Below are 18,412 nucleotides of genomic sequence, written 5' to 3' on the forward strand. Positions count from 1 at the left end.
CTTTCCTCTGCAGTTCACTGCTCCAGGACCATCTCCAGCCTCATAGCTCACCGTGGACAGCCCTGCGGTGTGGCGCTGATGTACAGAGTGATGCCAGGCATTCATCTCCCCGCTGAGCTCCTGCTGAGTGTTTGCCTGGGGCCAGGTCCTCCTTCCGGGAAGTCATGTTAGCTGGAAAGAACAGGGTGGGGGCGGGTGGCAAGGGATCAGAGCATGAGCGTCTGAGGGCTTCGTCAGGGGCAGTGAGGAGCCTCTAAAGGACTCTACACTTAGGAATGACAGAGTCAAACAATTTAACAAAGCCCTAAAGGTCCCTGCCAGGAAAGAATGAGCCCCATGTATCACCATAAGCAACTTCTTAGAAACATAACCCACCCCTGTCATCCCAGCACTTTGGGAGGCCAAGGAGGGAGGATTGCTTGAAGCCAGGAGCTCAAGATCAACCTGGTCAACATAGTGAGACCCCCATCTCTACAAAAATAAAAATAAATTAGCCGGGCATAGTGGCGCACACCTGGAGTCCCAGCTACTCAGGAGGCTGAGGCAGGAGGATCACATAAGCCGGGGAGACTGAGGCTGCAGTGAGCTATGATGGCATCACTGCACTCCAGCCTGGGCAACAGAGTGAGACCTTGTCTCTAAAAAAAGAATAATAGATTTTAAAAAACAAAATATAACCCACCTTATAATTGATTGAGGCCTCTTCCCCTCCTGTCACGTTGCCAGGATCCCAGGACGCTGGTATCCTGCATAGATTTCAGGTACATCACTGATGTCCTGACTGAGGAGGATGCCCTAGGTGAGTTTGGAAGCTTTCTGGGATACACGATGTGCACACACAGTAGTGGCATGCTTTGTTTCCTAAAAGAGTGAGTGATGCTTTTTATTTCTTCCAGAAATACTGCAGAAAGGTCAAGTTGGTAAAAAAGAAAGAGGTGGGTTGTAAGAAAATTTTCTTCATTGTTTTTGCTAACATTGGCCACTTTTGAGTGCCCCTGTCCTTTTGGGGTACACATTGTCCTCCCAAATGCCCTGTGCTGAGCAGCTAGACCCTCAAATCAACATTCAAGTCTGCATGGTGAAGCCTGCTGGGTATGACCTCTGACTGCAGAGTTTGCTTCAGCCACTGCTGAAAGGAAGTTTGGTTTTAGGATTACACTGTAGGGAGAGCCCTGGGGGAGCAGGGCAGTCCGTGAGAGTATCCTGATCACCTGGGTTTGACATCCTAGTAATTTGTGGCTGGGTGTGTGTGCAGGGCCGGATCAGAACAGCTGGACTCTCCAGGGGAAACAGCTTAGCTACAGGCACTTCCAATTCCGAAGGGCCCTGGAAAGTGCAAAATGTTGACGGCGCTGTGTTTTCACAGAGAAGCAAATGCTGACACAAGGCTACCCTGCTTACACGACATCGTGCGCCTGGCTGGGGTACTCAGATGACACGTTGAAGCAGGTGGGCATTTTAACCTGGCTTTGTAGACAGCTGAATGGGGAGAAACCAACCTGTTTTTCCTTCTGTCCTCATACCACTACTCTCAGTACCTCACTTCTGACACCAGATGTGTATGGTTTTCCTTCTCACGCCAACCAGTTCTCCACTTCTCTGTGGACACCAACTGGGTGTCCTGCTATTTCACTCAATTCTGACAGCACATACCTGGAACTAGCCTCAGACCCCACAGGTTAAGGGCTCAGTCTTACAGGACTGCCCCATGGCCGATGCCAATCACAAGTCCACGTTGTCACCTGTGCTTCTGACTGGCTTTGCCTCCAATTAGAGGTTCCCACAAACCCCGCTTTGAGTTGAATCATTTGGTGGAATGGCTCACGGAATTCAGGGAAACACTACTTATGTTTACTCATTTATTATAAAGGATGCAACTTAAGAAGAGCCAAACTGAAGAGACACATAGGGCAAGGTGTGAGGAGGGGGTACAGAGCTTCCATGTCCCCTCCAGGTGAGCCACACTCCCAGTACCTCCACGTGTTCACCAACCTGGAAGCTCTCTGAACCCTGTTCCTTGGGGGTTTTATGGAGGCTTCAGTATTTAGGTATGATTCAGTATTTGGCCATTGGCCATCAATTCAGCCTTCAGCCCCCTCGCCTCCCCAGCTATCTGGGAATAGGCTAAAGTTTCCAACCCCACAATCATGCCTTTCAGGTCTTTCTGGTCCCCAGCCCCATCCTGAAGCTACGTAGGGGACCTCAGCAGGGCTCTCTCATTCATGTACAAAAGACACTCCTATCGCTCAGGAGATGCCAGGGGTTTTAGGGACTGTGTGCTAGGAAATAGGGGGGCAGCAATGGGGGCAGAGACCAAATATATATTCCTTCTTATGTCACATGGGCTTTCGATTCCAGCCTCTCTGGGAGAAATTTAATACTTTCCTGTTCACCTCTCTAAATCATTTTGGCTGAGGGCAGTGGCTCACGCCTATAATCCTAGCATTTTGGGAGGCTGAGGTGGGTGGATCACCTGAGGTCTGAAGTTCAAAACCAGCCTGGCCAACATGGTGAAACCCTGTCTCTACTAAAAACACAAAAAATTATCTGGGCATGGTAATGTGTATCTGTAGTCCCAGCTACTCAGGAGGCTGAGGCAGGAGAATCACTTGAACCCAGGAGGCAGGGGTTGCAATGAGCCGAGATCACGCCACTGCACTCCAACCTGGGTGACAGAACAAGAGTCCATCTCAAAAAACAACAAAAAAATTATTTTGGATCCAAGCCCTCGTTCTGTAAGTACACAAGCACATGCAAAGCCATTCATTTTGTGGACTGCAGGACTCTGACTTAGTGAGTCACCTTGGGCTCTGGAAGGTGACAGCCTAGGGTATGATTCCTGGGCAGCACCAGTGGCAGACCCACTGCGAGACTGAGAAGTAATGCCTATTTCTTGGGGTGGTTTTGAGGATTTAGATACATGCTGTAAGTTGTGTCATGCTCAAGGCACCATGGCTGGCACATGGCATGCAGTTGGCACATGGTGGATTTATTACTGTTTCTCCTTACACTGTGCCCACTTCTAGAGAGTGGAGAGAGAGGCTGGCTTCTGCATGTTACTCTTATATCCACTCATTCTATAGATGCCACAGAATATTCTAGCTTTAAAAAGAGAGAGATCAATGCTATATTCCCCTTCCGGGAAGGTTGTGACCATTAAAAAAATGGTTCCCATAGAGATGAGGAAAGAAAGTCACCCTACAAGTAAAAAGTGATCTCTGTCAGGCAAGCTGTTTCTTCTGTTAATTTCAACAACACGTGGGTGTTACTCTGGTCTATGCTATAACCGTAATGCTTGTGAAATAGATCAGCAATGACTGACGTCCTGGTCAGACCAAGGGGCTCTCTCCAGTGTGTGACCCTGTGCTCCTTTCCCACAGCTCTGTGCCCAGGCGCTGAAGGATGGCTGGACCAGGTGAGTGTGATGATGGACCTGACTTTCCCAGTTGGCGGCAGGAGAGACTCAGGCAGTAAGTCTCTCCTGGCAGGGAGCCAAGGAGTAAAAGGCACCCACGGGCTAGGATCACCCTGGCTCATAGGGATGCATAAGAGAAGTTTCCCCTTAGGCCAGGCTCTTTCTCTAAAGGCAGGATGTGAGTCCTCATTAGAATTATAGGCCATCAGAGTTGAAAGAGGCTTGGGAGATTGTTTATTTCAGGCACTAACCTAGAGTAGAAATCCAGTCTTTACCGTCAGTAACACCGTTGATTCAGTTTCTGCATGAACATCTCCAGAGGCAGCGAGCTTAACTTGGTGAGGCACTTTCCATTCTTTGAGGGCTTTGAGTATTAGGTGGGTCTTTTCTTTTCTTCTCTTTTTTTTTTTTTTTTTGAGATGGAGTTTCACTCTCGTCACCCAGACTGGAGTGCAGTGGCGCAATCTCGGCTCAGTGCAGCCTCCACCTCCCGGATTCAAGCCATTCTCCTGCCTCAGCCTCCCTAGTAGCTGGGATTACAGACACCCGCCACCACACCTGGCTAATTTTTGTATTTTTAATAGAGACAGGGTTTCGCTATGTTGATCAGGCTGGTCCTGAACTCCTGACCTCAGGTGATCCGCCTGCCTCAGCCTCCCAAAGTGCTGGGATTACAGGCGTGAGCCACCACACCCAGCCAGGTGGATCTTTAATATCAGCAACCATTTGCTTCCATGTAATTTCCAGCCAGAGGTCCCAGTTCCCAAGAGCCAGGCTGTTCCTCCTCCACTTGAGTGGCCTCCTCTCCCTCCAGGCCACCTCCTTTCCACACTGCTCATCTGCACTTCTCCCTTCTGACTCTCGCCTGTGCAGGTAAAGACCTCTGGCCATCCTAAGACCTTCTCTGGATGAACCTCGATGGTTGATGACCCTGCATCCTGACACAGGGCAGAATGCAGAGGGACCATCATCTCTTTTGACCCAGTCACTGTGTGTCCCTCAGCACAGCTCACAGTGGCACTTTTTGCTTGTGACATGTCACCAGGCTTCCTATCTGACTTGCAGCCACTCTGGTCTCTGAGCCTCCTGCTACTCAGTGTGCCCTGTGGAGCAGGAGCTCCAGCATCACCTGGGAGCTTGTGAGAAATGCAGCCTGGGCCTCTCCCCAGACCTGCTACGTGGGAATCTGCATTGGAACAAGATCCCCGAGTGATTCCTATGCGTTCTTAAGTTGGAGAGGCACTGAATTCTTGTTAATGCCTCAGCTAAATAAAGGCTTGAGGAGTGAGAACTTGAAGGAGGCAGCATGAAGCCGCGGAAAGAGGTGTTGGCATCTGATAGAACTGAAATCACACCTTGCCTTTTCCCCTCATCCCCTGCAAGTACTTGCTGTGTGATTATGGGTCAGTTACTCAACCTCTCTGAACTTCATTTTCTCTCAGTAGAAATAATATGAGCTTTGGTCCTCCTCAAAGTTGCCATATCTCAGAAGGACCAACACAGGGCAGGATTCAGAGCAGCTGCTGTAAGTGCTGGCTGTTTGCTCTCCTTCTACATACCCGGGGGAGGCTGCAGCAATGTATCTGGTGAGTCAGAGAAGGCTGTGGGGAGATTTAAAGGGTCTCTTCCCAGCACAGGAAGCCTGGCACCCAGAGCGTAAGGCCAGCCACCCTCTCTGGAGCATCACGGATCATGTAGTTGAAGCCTTCAGCTGGTACAGAAGAGAACGGCAGGTGCCTGAGAATGTGCGGCACTCTGCAAGCTGGGGCTCTTTGCAAAGCAGCAGGAGGACCTCAGCCAAGGAGGCGCACAAGGAGGGTAGGCTGCTGTTCGAGGGGGCAGATGCTGGCCTCCCCGTGGTGGTGTCCCCTCCTCCACCTGCCAGTGCCCACACTGAGGCCAGCAACACACTCTTCTGACAGCAGAGTCATAGGGTGTGGACATAGAGGCCCTTGTCTCAAGAGAACAGCTGGACATCCACAGAGATTAAGGAGCTCCCTACAAGTGTCTGGATGTGGTGTAAAGGAGACCTCTGCACGGAGGCTCCAGCCGCACTCTGCTATTCGCTAGTTACCTGATCTCATCACTTTCCCTCCCGGAACCTCAGGCCCCTGCACTGCAGGGGACAGACCATCCCTGTGGCCTTCCTCTCACTGAGTTAATTCAAGACAAAGCTCTCCTTTGTAAACCAGACCCTTTCCATTCAGTCTATCACAGTGTGGCTCACTCGGCACCCCTTTTCAGCCCCGCTCTCCTCTTCAGTTCTCACTGTGGCTTTTTTGTTCTTAATTCCTTTTCATGGCCCGGCGAAAACGGAGTTAATTGTATTAAAGACCTGACTTCCCTGTCTAGCTCCTTAACTCCAGGTCAGCAGATAATTGAGAGTCATTGCCCTGATACTGAATGAAGAGATAAAGTTCCCAGGTTTATTTCAAGTGACTTATCTGAAGATGAGGAAAGAGCAAGAGGTTACTAAAAAACATATCTGTGAATTGTTGACAGAGACGGTCTCTTCTGCAGAAACTCCAGATGCCCTTGCCAAGTCCAGGTACAGGTCTAAACTAGCAAACCAAATGCATTTTCTAGGTTTAAAGTAAAGGTGGGTGCTGATCTCCAGGATGACATGCGAAGATGCCAAATCATCCGAGACATGATTGGACCGGAAAAGACTTTGGTAAATATCCTCTCACACCACTAAGAAGCAGTAGCCTTTGTCCAGGGCTAAATACAACTCCTTTCAAGATTAAAGACCATTGGGAATTTAAAAAGTTAATTGTCAGAGGAAGTACACTTCTATAGTCTTGCAGTAGGCGAGCTCAAACAAAAATAAGCAAAGGGACCAATAGTTTTACGTTTTTTAATTCTGCAGAACTAGTTAAGTAAGTTTGGGGTTAAGGATCCTTTCTTGCTAACACAGATGTACCTGAGCAAACAGTTTTCCCATTGGTGCTCTGGTGTGTCAATCATTTAATCTCCCCTCCTAGCTCCTCAGGTAGGAGGGTGTCGGGGGCCATTACTGAAGAAATGTTGGAACTTCAGCTGAGATAAATGTAAGGATCAGTCATTTCTGATTTGTATTTTTATAAACCAGTTCTTACGTGTAAAATATTTTCATAAAAGAAAGTCACAGTAAGATGTTTTTATGAGGCTTCGGAGGCTTTTTTGCATAAGTTAAAATAGAAATTTTGAGTTCTTGACCCAGGATCACTATTTATACATGAATTAATGCTTTTTTTTTAATGAAGTCATCTTTATCCAAATAACTTATGATAAAAATTGATTCTGGGCTGGCCAGACGCTGTGGCTCATGCCTGTAATCCTAGCACTTTGGGATGCCTAGGTGAGTGGATTGCTGGAGCTCAGGAGTACAAGATCAGCCTGGCAACATGGAAAAACCCCATCTGTACCGAAAAATACAAGAAAAAAAAGTGTTAGGATTATATGGCTCATGCCTATAATCCTAACACTTTGGGAGGCTGAAGCGGGTGGATCACTTGAGGCCAGGAGTTTGGGACCAGCCTGGGCTACATAGCGAGACTCTCTCTCTAAAAGAAAGAAGAAAAAAAAATTAACCAGGTGTGGTGGTGCATGTCTGTAATCCCTCCTACTTTGGAAGATGAGGCAAGAGGATCACTGAGCTCAGGAGTTGGAGGCTGCAGTGAGCTACAATAATACCACTGCACTCCAGCATGGGCAACAGAGTGAGATCCAGCCTCTTAAAAAAAAAAAATCCGTTCTGAGCATACTGTCCTCTGGTTTTCATAGTGTCCTGGGAGAGAGCTCTTATCACTTAGCACATTTTATAGAGATGTCCATTTCTCCAAGCACGATAAGATCAGGGATGAGGGGCTGTCCCTTAAGCTGGGCACAGCCATCACCTGGCTTCCAAGAAGGATAGTGGTACACAGAGAGCCAGGGCCTAGGAGGGAGAGGACTGGACTTGAACTCACCATTCACTAGACTTATTGTTCTTAAGCCAGTTACTGAATTTCTCTGCATGACAGTTTTCTTATTTGTAAAATGGGTTAATATGAACTGCCTCATGGGGTTATTATTATTATTTTTTGAGATAGGGTCTCACTCAGTCACCCAGGCTAGAGTACAGCAGCATGATCGCACCTCACTGCAGCCTTGACCTCCCCTGGCTCAGGGGATCCTCCCACCTCAGCCCCCTGTGTAGCTGGGACTAAAAGGGAGAGCCACCACACCCAGCTAATTTTTGTATTTTTTGTAGAGAGGATTTTGCTGTGTTGCCCAGCCTGGTCTTGAACTCCTGGGCTCAAGAAATCCACAGGCTCGGCCAGACGCAGTGGCTCATGGCTGTAATCCCAGCACTTTGGGAGGCCGAGGCGGGCGGATCACAAGGTCAGGAGATTGAGACCATCCTGGCTAACATGGTGAAACCCCATCTCTACTAAAAATACAAAAAAAATAGCCCAGTGTGGTAGTGGGCGCCTGTAGTCCCAGCTACTCGGGAGGCTGAGGCAGGAGAATGGCGTGAACCTGGGAGGCAGAGGTTGCAGTGAGCCGAGATAGCGCCACTGCACTCCAGCCTTGGTGACAGAGCCAGACTCCGTCTCAAAAAAAAAAAAAAAAGAAAGAAAAAGAAAAGAAATCCACGGGCTTCAGCCTCCCAAAGTGTTGAGATTACAGGCATGAGCCACCATGCCTGGCCAGTTATTATAAATATTAAATGGAACAAAATCCATAAAGTGCCTAGTGGAGTAGGTGTGCCATTATGGGAGAGTTAAGGCTATTTATTATTGTCCCAGACACACAGTGGGCAATAGTCAATAAATGACTATTGAACAAACAATGTTGATTGTGCATGATTCAGAATGTGACAAAATGGTTTCTACGAACAGAACCAACACTGCAAGACACATGTATTTGGGTGGCATCTAGATGGAGACTGGACCAGAGCCCAGGGCCAGCGAGCACTTCTCATGGCCCAGCCCAGGGCACTGCTGGACATCCAGCAGCTCCTCAAGCAATTCACAGCTCCTCCTAAAGACTGTACCCGGAGCCAGAGTCCCCATCTCAGCAGCTGCTCTCTGGCTCTTTTTGTTAAGGCCGTGTGCTGGGCCTCAGCAGAGGCGTCAGGGGTCTCACTCAGCTGTTGGTGGCACTGAGTGACAGCATTTCCTCCCTGGGAGCTGCAGCCCTTCTGTGAGGTTGGCTCAGGGCTGACCTCCCTGTGAAGAGTCTCTTTTTGCAGATGATGGATGCCAACCAGCGCTGGGATGTGCCTGAGGCGGTGGAGTGGATGTCCAAGCTGGCCAAGTTCAAGCCATTGTGGATTGAGGAGCCAACCTCCCCTGATGACATTCTGGGGCACGCCACCATTTCCAGGGTAGGAAAACGGCTGCTGCTGCTGCTGTGGCAGCTTATTTTTCTGTTTAGTTTTCCAGAGTGCTGGGGACAGATCCTAAAATTTCTTCACTTGTTCCCTCTTGCATTTCCTGTTGAAGTAGCTGAAATAATTGTAATGTGTGACAAATACAGGGGTTACAAACCTGACGTTCCTTTTTCTACTTCAGCTTATACTTTGCCCTTATTTCTGTTTGTTTTAGATAAAGTAAGCTGCTAAAAGTTGAAGGGCTACCAGCAATTTGAAGGTTAATAGACATGGTTCCTATGCTTTGTAAATATAGAAATGTGACAGCATTTTTTTTTGTTGTTTTTTGGTGTTTTTTTTTTTGTTTGTTTTGTTTTGTTTTGAGATAGAGTCTTACTCTGTTGCCCAGGCTGGAGTGCAATGGCATGATCTCGGCTCACTGCAACCTCTGCCTCCCGGGTTCAAGCAATTCTTCTGCCTCAGCCTCCTGACTAGCTGGGACTACAGATGTGTGCCACCACGCCTGGCTACTTTTTTTTTTTTTTTTTTTAATTTTTTTGGTATTTTTAGTAGAGATGAGGTTTCACCACATTGGCCAGGCCTGTCTCGAACTCCTGACCTCAGACCATCTGCCCGCCTTGGCCTCCCAAAGTGCTGGGATTACAGGAGTGAGCCACCATGCCCGGCCTTGTGTTTTCATCTGATAATTTTTTTTCTCCTACACGCTAACTGGTTTGGCACAGTCACATGCCACATAACAATGTTTCAGTCAGTGAAAGACTGCCTATATAATGGCGCAGTATATATAATCCCATAAGGTTATAATGGAGCTGAAAAACTCATTGTCTAGTGACGTTGTAGAGATTGTAATGTGGTGCAACGCATTACCTTTCCTATGTTTAAGTATGTTTAGATACTGGCCATTGTGTTCCAATTGCCTGCAGCGTTCAGTACAGTAGCATGCTGTACAGGTTTGTAGCCTGGGAGCAATAGGCCATGCCATATAGCCTAGGGTGTGTAGTAGTCTCTACCATCTAGGGTCATGGACGTACACTCTATGATGTTCACACAATGATGAAACAGCCCAACGGCACATTTCTCAGAGGGTAACCTTGTCATTCAGTGACACAACTGTACATTCATGTGGCTTATAGCCACATCCTGCCTGCCTAGGAACATTTTTTCCTGAGGTGACTTTGCATAGCTATACACTCCCCATTTTGTGTTGATCTTACACCTTTAACTCTGATGGAGCAGTCTTGGTTCCAGTTCTAGGAGGGACACCTTGATGCATCCCACATAAATTCATGGGTCGTACTGGAGGTGCGGAGTCGGGGGCTCAGGGACCAGTTCTCTGTTTCTCTCAGCAAATCAGCACATGATCTATGTTATGTGGGATGCTCTGCCAAAGCCTGGGTTTCAGAAATACCCTCCCCTTCCACATTGCAGCCTCGCTGGAGAGAACAGCCGAGATATGTGAAACAAAGACCGGAGGATACTAGGCCAGGGCACTGAATGCCAAGCACAGTAGAAAAGTTCATTGAGGAGAACGTTGGGTGTGGGCTGGGACAAGGGGGATGGCCAGAGCTGACTCCATAAGGAAAGCTAAGCCTCAGGTGAGGGAAGGGTGAGCAGGAGCCATGGAGCGACCACAGCCTTCATTATTTAAACGGAGCCCAAATTTTCTGAGGAATCATTCCACAATAGGAATCTCAGGTGAGGAGCCCCTGGGAAACAAGACTTTTCACCTTGGGTCCCACTTGCTTTTTCCTCCTTAGGGCTCTTTCAGGTTGGCTGTGCCCTGCTGAATGCCAGCTGGCCTAGCACCAACCTGATCTCTGCCTACCTGAGCATCTCACAGGAAGCTCCTCAGGGCTTTAACCCTCCTAGGTTTTGCTTACATGGGGGAGGCCATCCCCTTAGGAGTATCTGAGGAAGGAGCAGCTGCAGAGCCTGCAGGTCCAGGCGGGGGCAGTGGAGATGCCCCAGGGAGCGCAGGGCACATGCCAGGGACAGGCTGCCACGTGGGGCTGGATTATGGGGTCTGTCCACTCAGAGGATGCAGCCAGTCAGAGTGAGCCACTGCAGCTTCTCCGATGAAAGAACGGCATAGTGGCCGGGCATGGTGGCTCACACCTGTAACCCCAGTGCTTTGGGAGGCCGAGGTGGGTGGATCACCTGAGGTCAGGAGTTTGAGACCAGCCTGGCCAACATGGTGAAACCCCGTCTCTACTAAAAATACAAAAATTAGCTGGTCTCGATCTTCTGACCTCGTGATCCGCCCACCTATAGTCCCAGCTACTCAGAGAGGCTGTGGCAGGAGAATGGTGTGAACCCAGGAGGTGGAGCTTGCAGTGAGCCAAGATCGCACCACTGCACTCCAGCCTGGGTGACAGAGCAAGACTCCATCTCAAAAAAAAAAAAAAAAAAAAAAATTAGCAGGGCACGGTGGTGTGTGCATGTAATCCCAGCTACTCAGGAGGCTGAGGCAGGAGAATGGCTTGAGCCTGGGAAGTGGAGGTTACGGTAAGCCAAGATTGCGCCATTGCACTCCAGCCTGGGCGACAGAGCAATACTCCGTCTCAAAAAAAAAAAAAAAAAAAAAAAAAAACAAAGGACAGCATATGACAGCTGAAGCACAGATAATGTGACTGGTGGCTACATGTAGAGTCCATTGAGACAGAGGGTGTGTGGGAGGTGAGGAATGGGCAGGGAGAAACCCAGGCAGGGATGGGAGCGAGGAGGCTTTTCCAGGAATCTGAGAGAGATAAAGGGAGAGGGCAGCTTGAACAGAGCAGATCCAGGAAATATTGAAAAGGAGGAAAAACATTTGGCCCCTAGTCTGCCATATATGCTTAAAATGGTTGAACAAATAAGTCAAATGGCCTTTCCTCCTCCCCCTTCCTCCGTTTCTCCCTTTCTCTTCTCTTTGGAGATAAATAACCAAGAGTACTTAAATTAGAAATTTTAAGAAGCGTAAAATGTTGGCTTGAAAGGGTGCCTTAGAGACCATCTGCTCAAACTAAGACCTTCTGCAGATGAGTAGGCTGAGGCTTTGGGTGGCACAGGCGGGGCTTGCCCAAGGCCACACATCCTGTGAGATGCAGGGCCAGCACCGGAATCAGGGATACTTGGCTGCTGAGTGAAGGGATTTTTCTGCTGAGAAGTTGGCTTAGTCTGATTATTCAGATGCCTCCTCTGGCTCTGGAATCAGTGGAGTTCCAACCCAGTCTCTACCACTTTCTAGCTTTGTGATCCGGGAACAGTTCAAACCCGGCACACTGTTTTATCATTTTTTATAAAATGGGGATAACGCTGGCTTCTCTCCCATTGGATTGAGACCAGGAATCATTTAAGTCAGTGTTTTGCACAGCACCTGACAGGTACTCAGAGCTCCAAAAATGTTAGCTATTAGTGTGATTACTATTATCCTAAACAAAGGGAAGGGAAACCAGGGGGAAACCAAGGCTGCCTGTGCAGAGTAGCTGTGGAGTCGCAGTCACAGTAGAGGATGGATGGGAGCGCCCAGAGTCCAGGTGGCAGGTGAGTGAGGTAGTGTTCAGGGGCCAGGTGAGAGGACAGAGAGCAGCAGGGCTGTGTTCAGGTGCAGAGTCCAGTACCTCACCAGGTGAGGAGTCCATGAGGTGAGCAATGGTCTCAGCCTAACCTGCAGATTGAGGTCTGAGGCCACCCACTGAGCTGGAAGGAAGAGGATTTTTTTTTTTTCACGGCTTTTTCCTGCCTTAAGGAAGAGGATTTTGGAATCAACAAAGACATGAGGCCAGGTGCAATGGCTCACACCTGTAATCCCAACACTTTGGGAGGCTGAGGCGGGAGGATCATCTGAGGTCAGGAGTTTGAGACCAGCCTGGCCAACATGGCAAAACCCTGACTCTATTAAAAATACAAAAATTAGCCAGCATGGTGGCGTGCACCTCTAATCCCAGCTACTCGGGAGGCTGAGGCACGAGAATTGCTTCAGCCTGGGGGGTGGAGGTTGCGGTGAGCCAAGATCACGCCACTGCACTCCAGCTTGGGTGACAGAGCAAGACTCGGTCTCAAAAAAAAAAAAAAAAAGAAAAGATATGAGAGGGTTCTAGAAGGAGGTTTCTCAGGGAGGCAAGAAGAAGGGAATTGACGGAGTGATGACCCACAGGAAGGAGTCGGCAAAAGGTTGGACCCTGTGAGTCCACAATGAGCCACTCCGAATAGCCCTGTCCTTATGCCACTGCGCAGGCTGGAGAGGGAGGTGCTGTCCACGTTGGGAGGAGCGCAGCTGGAGCATGGGCCGGGACACCGCAGAAGGAGATCTGCAGAGCCCTGGTCAGGAACGGGGCTGGTGGCGGCAGCTCAGCGGTGCTCACCTTCTCCTCTGCAGATACACAGAGCCCTCCTGCACGCATGTGTTCCCCTGGACATCCTTTGCCAGTCTTGAGCCTTCACATGGCTTAACAGCAGGGCCGTTTCCTCCTTCAGCTATAAATGTTTTTAAACATTGGGAGTTGCAGTTCAAAACTTAGGAAAATAACACCAGGCTGCCTTCTATTTTATAGGCACTGGTCCCATTCGGAATTGGCATTGCCACAGGAGAACAGGTGAGTGACGCCCCCAACAGGTGGGTGACATCCCCTTGGGGTCAGTACACGCTGACCAGTGACTGAGGACACAGTTGTGTGTTAGGCTCCATCACCTGCTGTATTTTGAGTTGGGAAATTTTCATCATCTTAGAAACTGGGTCATTTTATCAGAGTCTAGAGTCAGATATAGAAAAAGTTTGTGGCTGTTTCTCCAATTTATAAGACTAAGGTCAGGTATCTTTTTCAAAGTGTCTAATTGAAATTGAAAAGGCAGCAATTTAAAGTTGCTATTGCAAGGGCAGAAAATGGTCTTAAGAAAGCCAGCTTTCAAATTGAATAAACATGACTGCGTTCACTTTTTGAGCTTATAAATGAAGCCCGAGTGCCTGCCAAAACCTGCTGCAGTCAGCCCACGAGCAGAGCAGCGTGAGGAGCTGATTCTCAGTTTTCCCGGCAAAAGGAGCAATACTGCTCTGCCGTGGTTCCGTGTTGTCGTCTGTGCCACCTGCTCATCACTGTCACCGTATTTCATCCTGATGCTTCATCTCCCACTTATCAGTCGCTGTGACAGTCATTCCCTCATAAATGGCGAGCCAGTGTGATTTTGACCTGACTCACACTGTTGCATTAGCAGATTTGTAAAGAAGTGAGCGCAAGGTCCCTGCCCACGCTATAAAAGCTTGCCTCATGCCCAGCGAGAACAAAGAAGAAATACAATCTGGGCTTCCTGACGGCCACTGATGAATAATTATTGGCACAGAGTGGCTGCGTTGCCAGGTTTAGAGATCCTGAAGGCCAAGGCTGACTCTTCTGTTGGTGTTATTTTCAATTCTATTTCCAGTGCCACAATAGAGTGATATTTAAGCAACTCCTACAGGCGAAGGCCCTGCAGTTCCTCCAGATTGACAGTTGCAGACTGGGCAGTGTCAATGAGAACCTCTCAGTATTGCTGATGGCCAAAAAGTTTGAAAGTAAGCGTGCTGCAGCGGCTGCAGACCAGAACTTCATTTCCCCACTAATCAGACACCTCCCTTGATGGTTTGCAATTCACATGCATGGGAGTCTGTAGTTTGCCATTTTGATTTTTTTCTAACTCTCATTTAGCTTTAATCTGGGAATTTTTGATGATTTTCATCTTGGAATTTCCTTCCTAAATATTAACAAATGATTTAATCACCTGTGGGCAATAAGAAAAACCAGAAAGTTCCCTTTCACCCCTTCCTCTCCCTGCCCTACTCTTGGTATTAAATAGAAACGATTTCCTTTTAGTTCCTGTTTGCCCCCATGCTGGTGGAGTTGGCCTCTGTGAACTGGTGCAGCACCTGATTATATTTGACTACATATCAGTCTCTGCAAGCCTTGAAAACAGGTCAGTAATGTGGCATTAATACTTTCTGTTTCAGTAGGGTCCCTCCATCCAGGCCAGAGCTTGTAAATTCTGCCTTCATGACCAGAACACACTAAGACCTTGTCCGCTACCATGTCCTATAACTCTCAGGCGGAGTTGGTTTTGCTTTCACTTCTCCACATGGGGCAGTAACAGCAGATACCCACCAATGAACAGTCATTTTGCCTCCTAAGATAGGGTCTGGTAGCTGACTCACTTTATTTTTTAAGTACATTGAAGGTAAGCCTTGCAGCCACACTACTCCTTTAACCAGCTCCTGTTTTCATCACGTGTATTCCATACTTCTGTCCCATCTCCTCTTCCCAGTACTGGAGTCTTCCATGGTCTAGACACACATTTATTTCATCTTATTTCTCAGAACGCCCCAGGTGGGCTTTTAAATTAGGACAATCTCTTTCCAGTCATCTGCACACATAGGGTTTTGCTTATTACACTTTTCTTGTCTCCTGGAATTAAATGTCTCACAGAAAGATCACTGCAAGTATATAGCAAAGGCACAAAAGCATTCACTGGGAAAGGGAAACACCAAATTCAGGACTGTGAGTGATAAATGGGACCCTTGAGGGTACATAGGAGGCTTCAGTAATAATGGTAACCGTTTTTCTCTTCAGGGGGGTAGTGAGTAGACAGGTGCTGTCTTTTAATATAGCTGAACTATTTTATACTGTATTAGTCTATTCTTGCACTGCTATAAAGAAATACCCGAGACTGGGTAATTTATAAAGAAAAGAGGTTTAATTGGCTTACAGTTCTGCAGGCTGCACGGGAAGCATAGCGGCTTCTGCTCAGCTTCTGGAAACTTACAATCATGGTGGAAGGTGAAAGGGGAAGAAGCACTTCTTATGGCCAAGAGCAGGAGGAAGAGAGAGTGAGGGGGGAAGGTGCTACACACTTTTAAACAACAGATCTTGTGATAACTATCTCGAGAATAGCACCAAGGAACGGGTGCCAAACCATTCATGAAGGACTACTTCCCATGATCCAATCACCTCCCAGCAGGCCCCGCCGCCAACACTGGGGATTACAGTTCAACATGAGATTTGGGCAGGGACACAAATCCAAAACAAATCCAAACCATATCAGCCTGCCTGTCACAGCTGTTCAATAACAGGTGATGGAAGTCAGGCAGCAGAGCTCGGTCACTTGCCCCAAGCCTCAGAACTACAAAGTGGCTGACGCAGAACCTGAACACAGATTGACCTGATTCTAAATCCTCTGCTCTTCATCTAAATCATTTGTATAGCTGAAAGGAAGCTCATTTGGTGATTTTATTTTTTGGGTGGGGAGTATGGAATGTATTTTATTGTTCTGCATCTGGGTTTGGTTCCTTAGATGTCTTGGTTCTTGGATGGAGGTGGGTGTGTCCCACCTCCCTCAGTTGTGGTCCCATGGACCTGTTTGGATTGTTTTCCAGGTGCAAAGTGCACCAAGAAAGCCTCACAGCGCTAATGCTTCCTAGATGCCCAGCTGAGGCAGTGACAAAATGGCCCTCCCAACCCTACCTGCCAAAAAAAACCCCAAGCCCCTGGCAGCTGCTGCAGCCATATGAAAAAATACAAACGCTTCTTGAAAAATAGATCACAAAATGTGGTGATTTTAATCTATTCATCTAACTTTTGACCAGAGGAACCCAAATAATTTTGGATATTTACAGAGTCTGAATTGATGCCTTTTAAAGGGTATCACAAAACCTCTAGAGGGACTTCGTGTGTTCATGTCATCAGAGTCCCCACCTCACATTGCTACATTTTAGAAGAAAAGGACCTGAGGCACAGAGGTTTAGGGACTTGCCTAGAAACGCATGGTAACACAGCTAAGCTTTGGCCAACACTGTCATTTGAGTGGTACTCACTCCTTCTGCTTTAAGTTAGCACCATGTGAATAATCTGACTTCAGGCATCATTGCCCCAATCTGATTCCCTCCTCCTAGGGTGTGTGAGTATGTTGACCACCTGCATGAGCATTTCAAGTATCCCGTGATGATCCAGCAGGCTTCCTACATGCCTCCCAAGGTAAGCTGTGGCCTGGGGGCCCCTGTAGAAGAGATGCTGCCAGCCACTACCACGCCTGTCTCGTGAACTAGACTGTAGAGCACCAAGCTTTGACTCCTGTTTATTTGCAATATCCAGAAACAAACGGTTTTTCAGTTTGTCTGTATCAAAATCCTCAGGCCTGAAGGCCAGGGCTTGGAGGTTCAGTTGCCTCTGACAAGGCTTCTGTAACACTAGCCTTTCCTCACTAGTGGAGATCTTAACATTTGCACTCCTTGTGCAAAAAAACCTGGCACCATCTAGCAAGTTAGTGACTAAAAAGTTTGGACTACAATTGTGTGGCTGGGGCCATTTATTCTGATCATATTCAAGAGATCATGGCTCATTTTCACCAACAGAGGTCAAACTATTATCAGAGTTTGATGAGTTAACTAACTCTGGCAAGTAGCCAGTAAAATGTGTTCCTCTGCCCTATTATTTCCAACAATCTCCAAACTTATTTTAAAAATATTAATTCAGGGCTGGGCATGGTGGCTTACGCCTGTAATCCCAACACTTTGGGAGGCTGAGGCAGGTGGATCATTTGAGGTCAGGTGTTTGAGACCAGCCTGGCCAACATGGTGAAACCCTGTCTCTACAAAAAATTAGCCGGGCATGGTGGCAGGTGCCTGTGATCCCAGCTACACGGGAGGCTGAGGCAGGAGAATCACTTGAACCTGGGAGGTGGAGGTTGCAGTGAGCCAAGATTGTGCCACTGCACTGCAGCCTGGGCAACGGACAGTGACTCCATGTCAAAAAAAAAAAAAATTAATTAATTAATTGCCTCTGGCTTAGATGTAAAAGCATTTCTTGGAGCAGCATAAATGCATAAAATCTGTTTTTGTTCCAGGTGGTTGTTAACAGGACTCATTTTTTTGGTCTTTGATAGGATCCTGGCTACTCTACAGAAATGAAGGAGGAATCTGTAAAGAAACACCAGTATCCAGATGGTGAAGTTTGGAAGAAACTCCTTCCTGCTCAAGAAAATTAAGTGCTCAGCCCCAAAAACTTTTTTCTTTCTGAAGTGAAAAGGCTTAAAATTTCTTGGAAATAGTTTTACAAAAATGGATTAAAAAAATCCTACCGATCAAGATTAGTTCAGCTAAAAGTCATACCACCCTCAGGAATCAGCTAAGTAATTATTACTTGATTCTTTTAGCAAATCAATGCACATTATCCTACTTAATCCTTAAATAAATAAGTTTAGATTTAACTAACCCAAAGTCCAGGAGGATGTTCTTACAAAAATAGCTATATCCAGGGCTGGCACCTAGACATTAAACTGTACTTTGAAAATAAGCAACGTGTTGCATAACTTGTTGGAATAATTCCTTGTTCTATTTAACAACACTTGTCATAAATTAGCAGAATAAAAATAGTCGTGCAACAACGGGGGTATCTGGTATGCAATGAAGGGAAAAAGATTTCACTGATGAACCCCGAAGTGGTTTTGCATCTTTTCCTTGCTTAATCTAAGCATATTATTAGAGAAGTCACACCATGCTGAAGCTAACGAGGGCAAAATGGTAGTCCATAGATTATTTTAAAATAACCCTTTAAGGTTATAAGTTTAAAAAGAAAAACAAAAAAACTCTATCCTAAATGGTCATTATATTTTGAGGATAAGATGCAGTTAAAATGAGA

The 18,412-nt window shown here is 47.3% G+C and overlaps 1 protein-coding gene across 8 annotated transcripts in view; it reads left to right on the plus strand.

The window, feature by feature from the left end:
- Positions 1-18,158, plus strand: part of ENOSF1 (enolase superfamily member 1) — a 38,990-nt gene extending 20,832 nt beyond the window's left edge. For 4 of the 8 annotated variants that reach the window (XM_019013890.3, XM_055368606.2, XM_055368607.2 and 1 more), the window contains 11 exons: positions 727-799; positions 897-935; positions 1,367-1,449; positions 3,381-3,415; positions 6,002-6,089; positions 8,634-8,768; positions 13,307-13,348; positions 14,172-14,301; positions 14,600-14,699; positions 16,669-16,750; positions 17,658-18,158. In XM_019013890.3, coding sequence (XP_018869435.3) covers positions 727-799; positions 897-935; positions 1,367-1,449; positions 3,381-3,415; positions 6,002-6,089; positions 8,634-8,768; positions 13,307-13,348; positions 14,172-14,301; positions 14,600-14,699; positions 16,669-16,750; positions 17,658-17,759 — 909 coding nt within the window. In that variant the 3' untranslated portion in view covers positions 17,760-18,158. Of the gene's footprint in view, positions 1-726; positions 800-896; positions 936-1,366; positions 1,450-3,380; positions 3,416-6,001; positions 6,090-8,618; positions 8,769-13,306; positions 13,349-14,171; positions 14,302-14,599; positions 14,700-16,668; positions 16,751-17,657 lie in introns of all 8 variants that reach the window. The other 4 variants (XM_019013889.4, XM_055368605.2, XM_031003587.3 and 1 more) reach the window with 3 other exon arrangements.
- Positions 18,159-18,412: the final 254 nt, after the last annotated feature.

This window comes from Gorilla gorilla, chromosome 17 (assembly GCF_029281585.2).
Source record: "Gorilla gorilla gorilla isolate KB3781 chromosome 17, NHGRI_mGorGor1-v2.1_pri, whole genome shotgun sequence".
Lineage (NCBI taxonomy): Eukaryota > Metazoa > Chordata > Mammalia > Primates > Hominidae > Gorilla > Gorilla gorilla.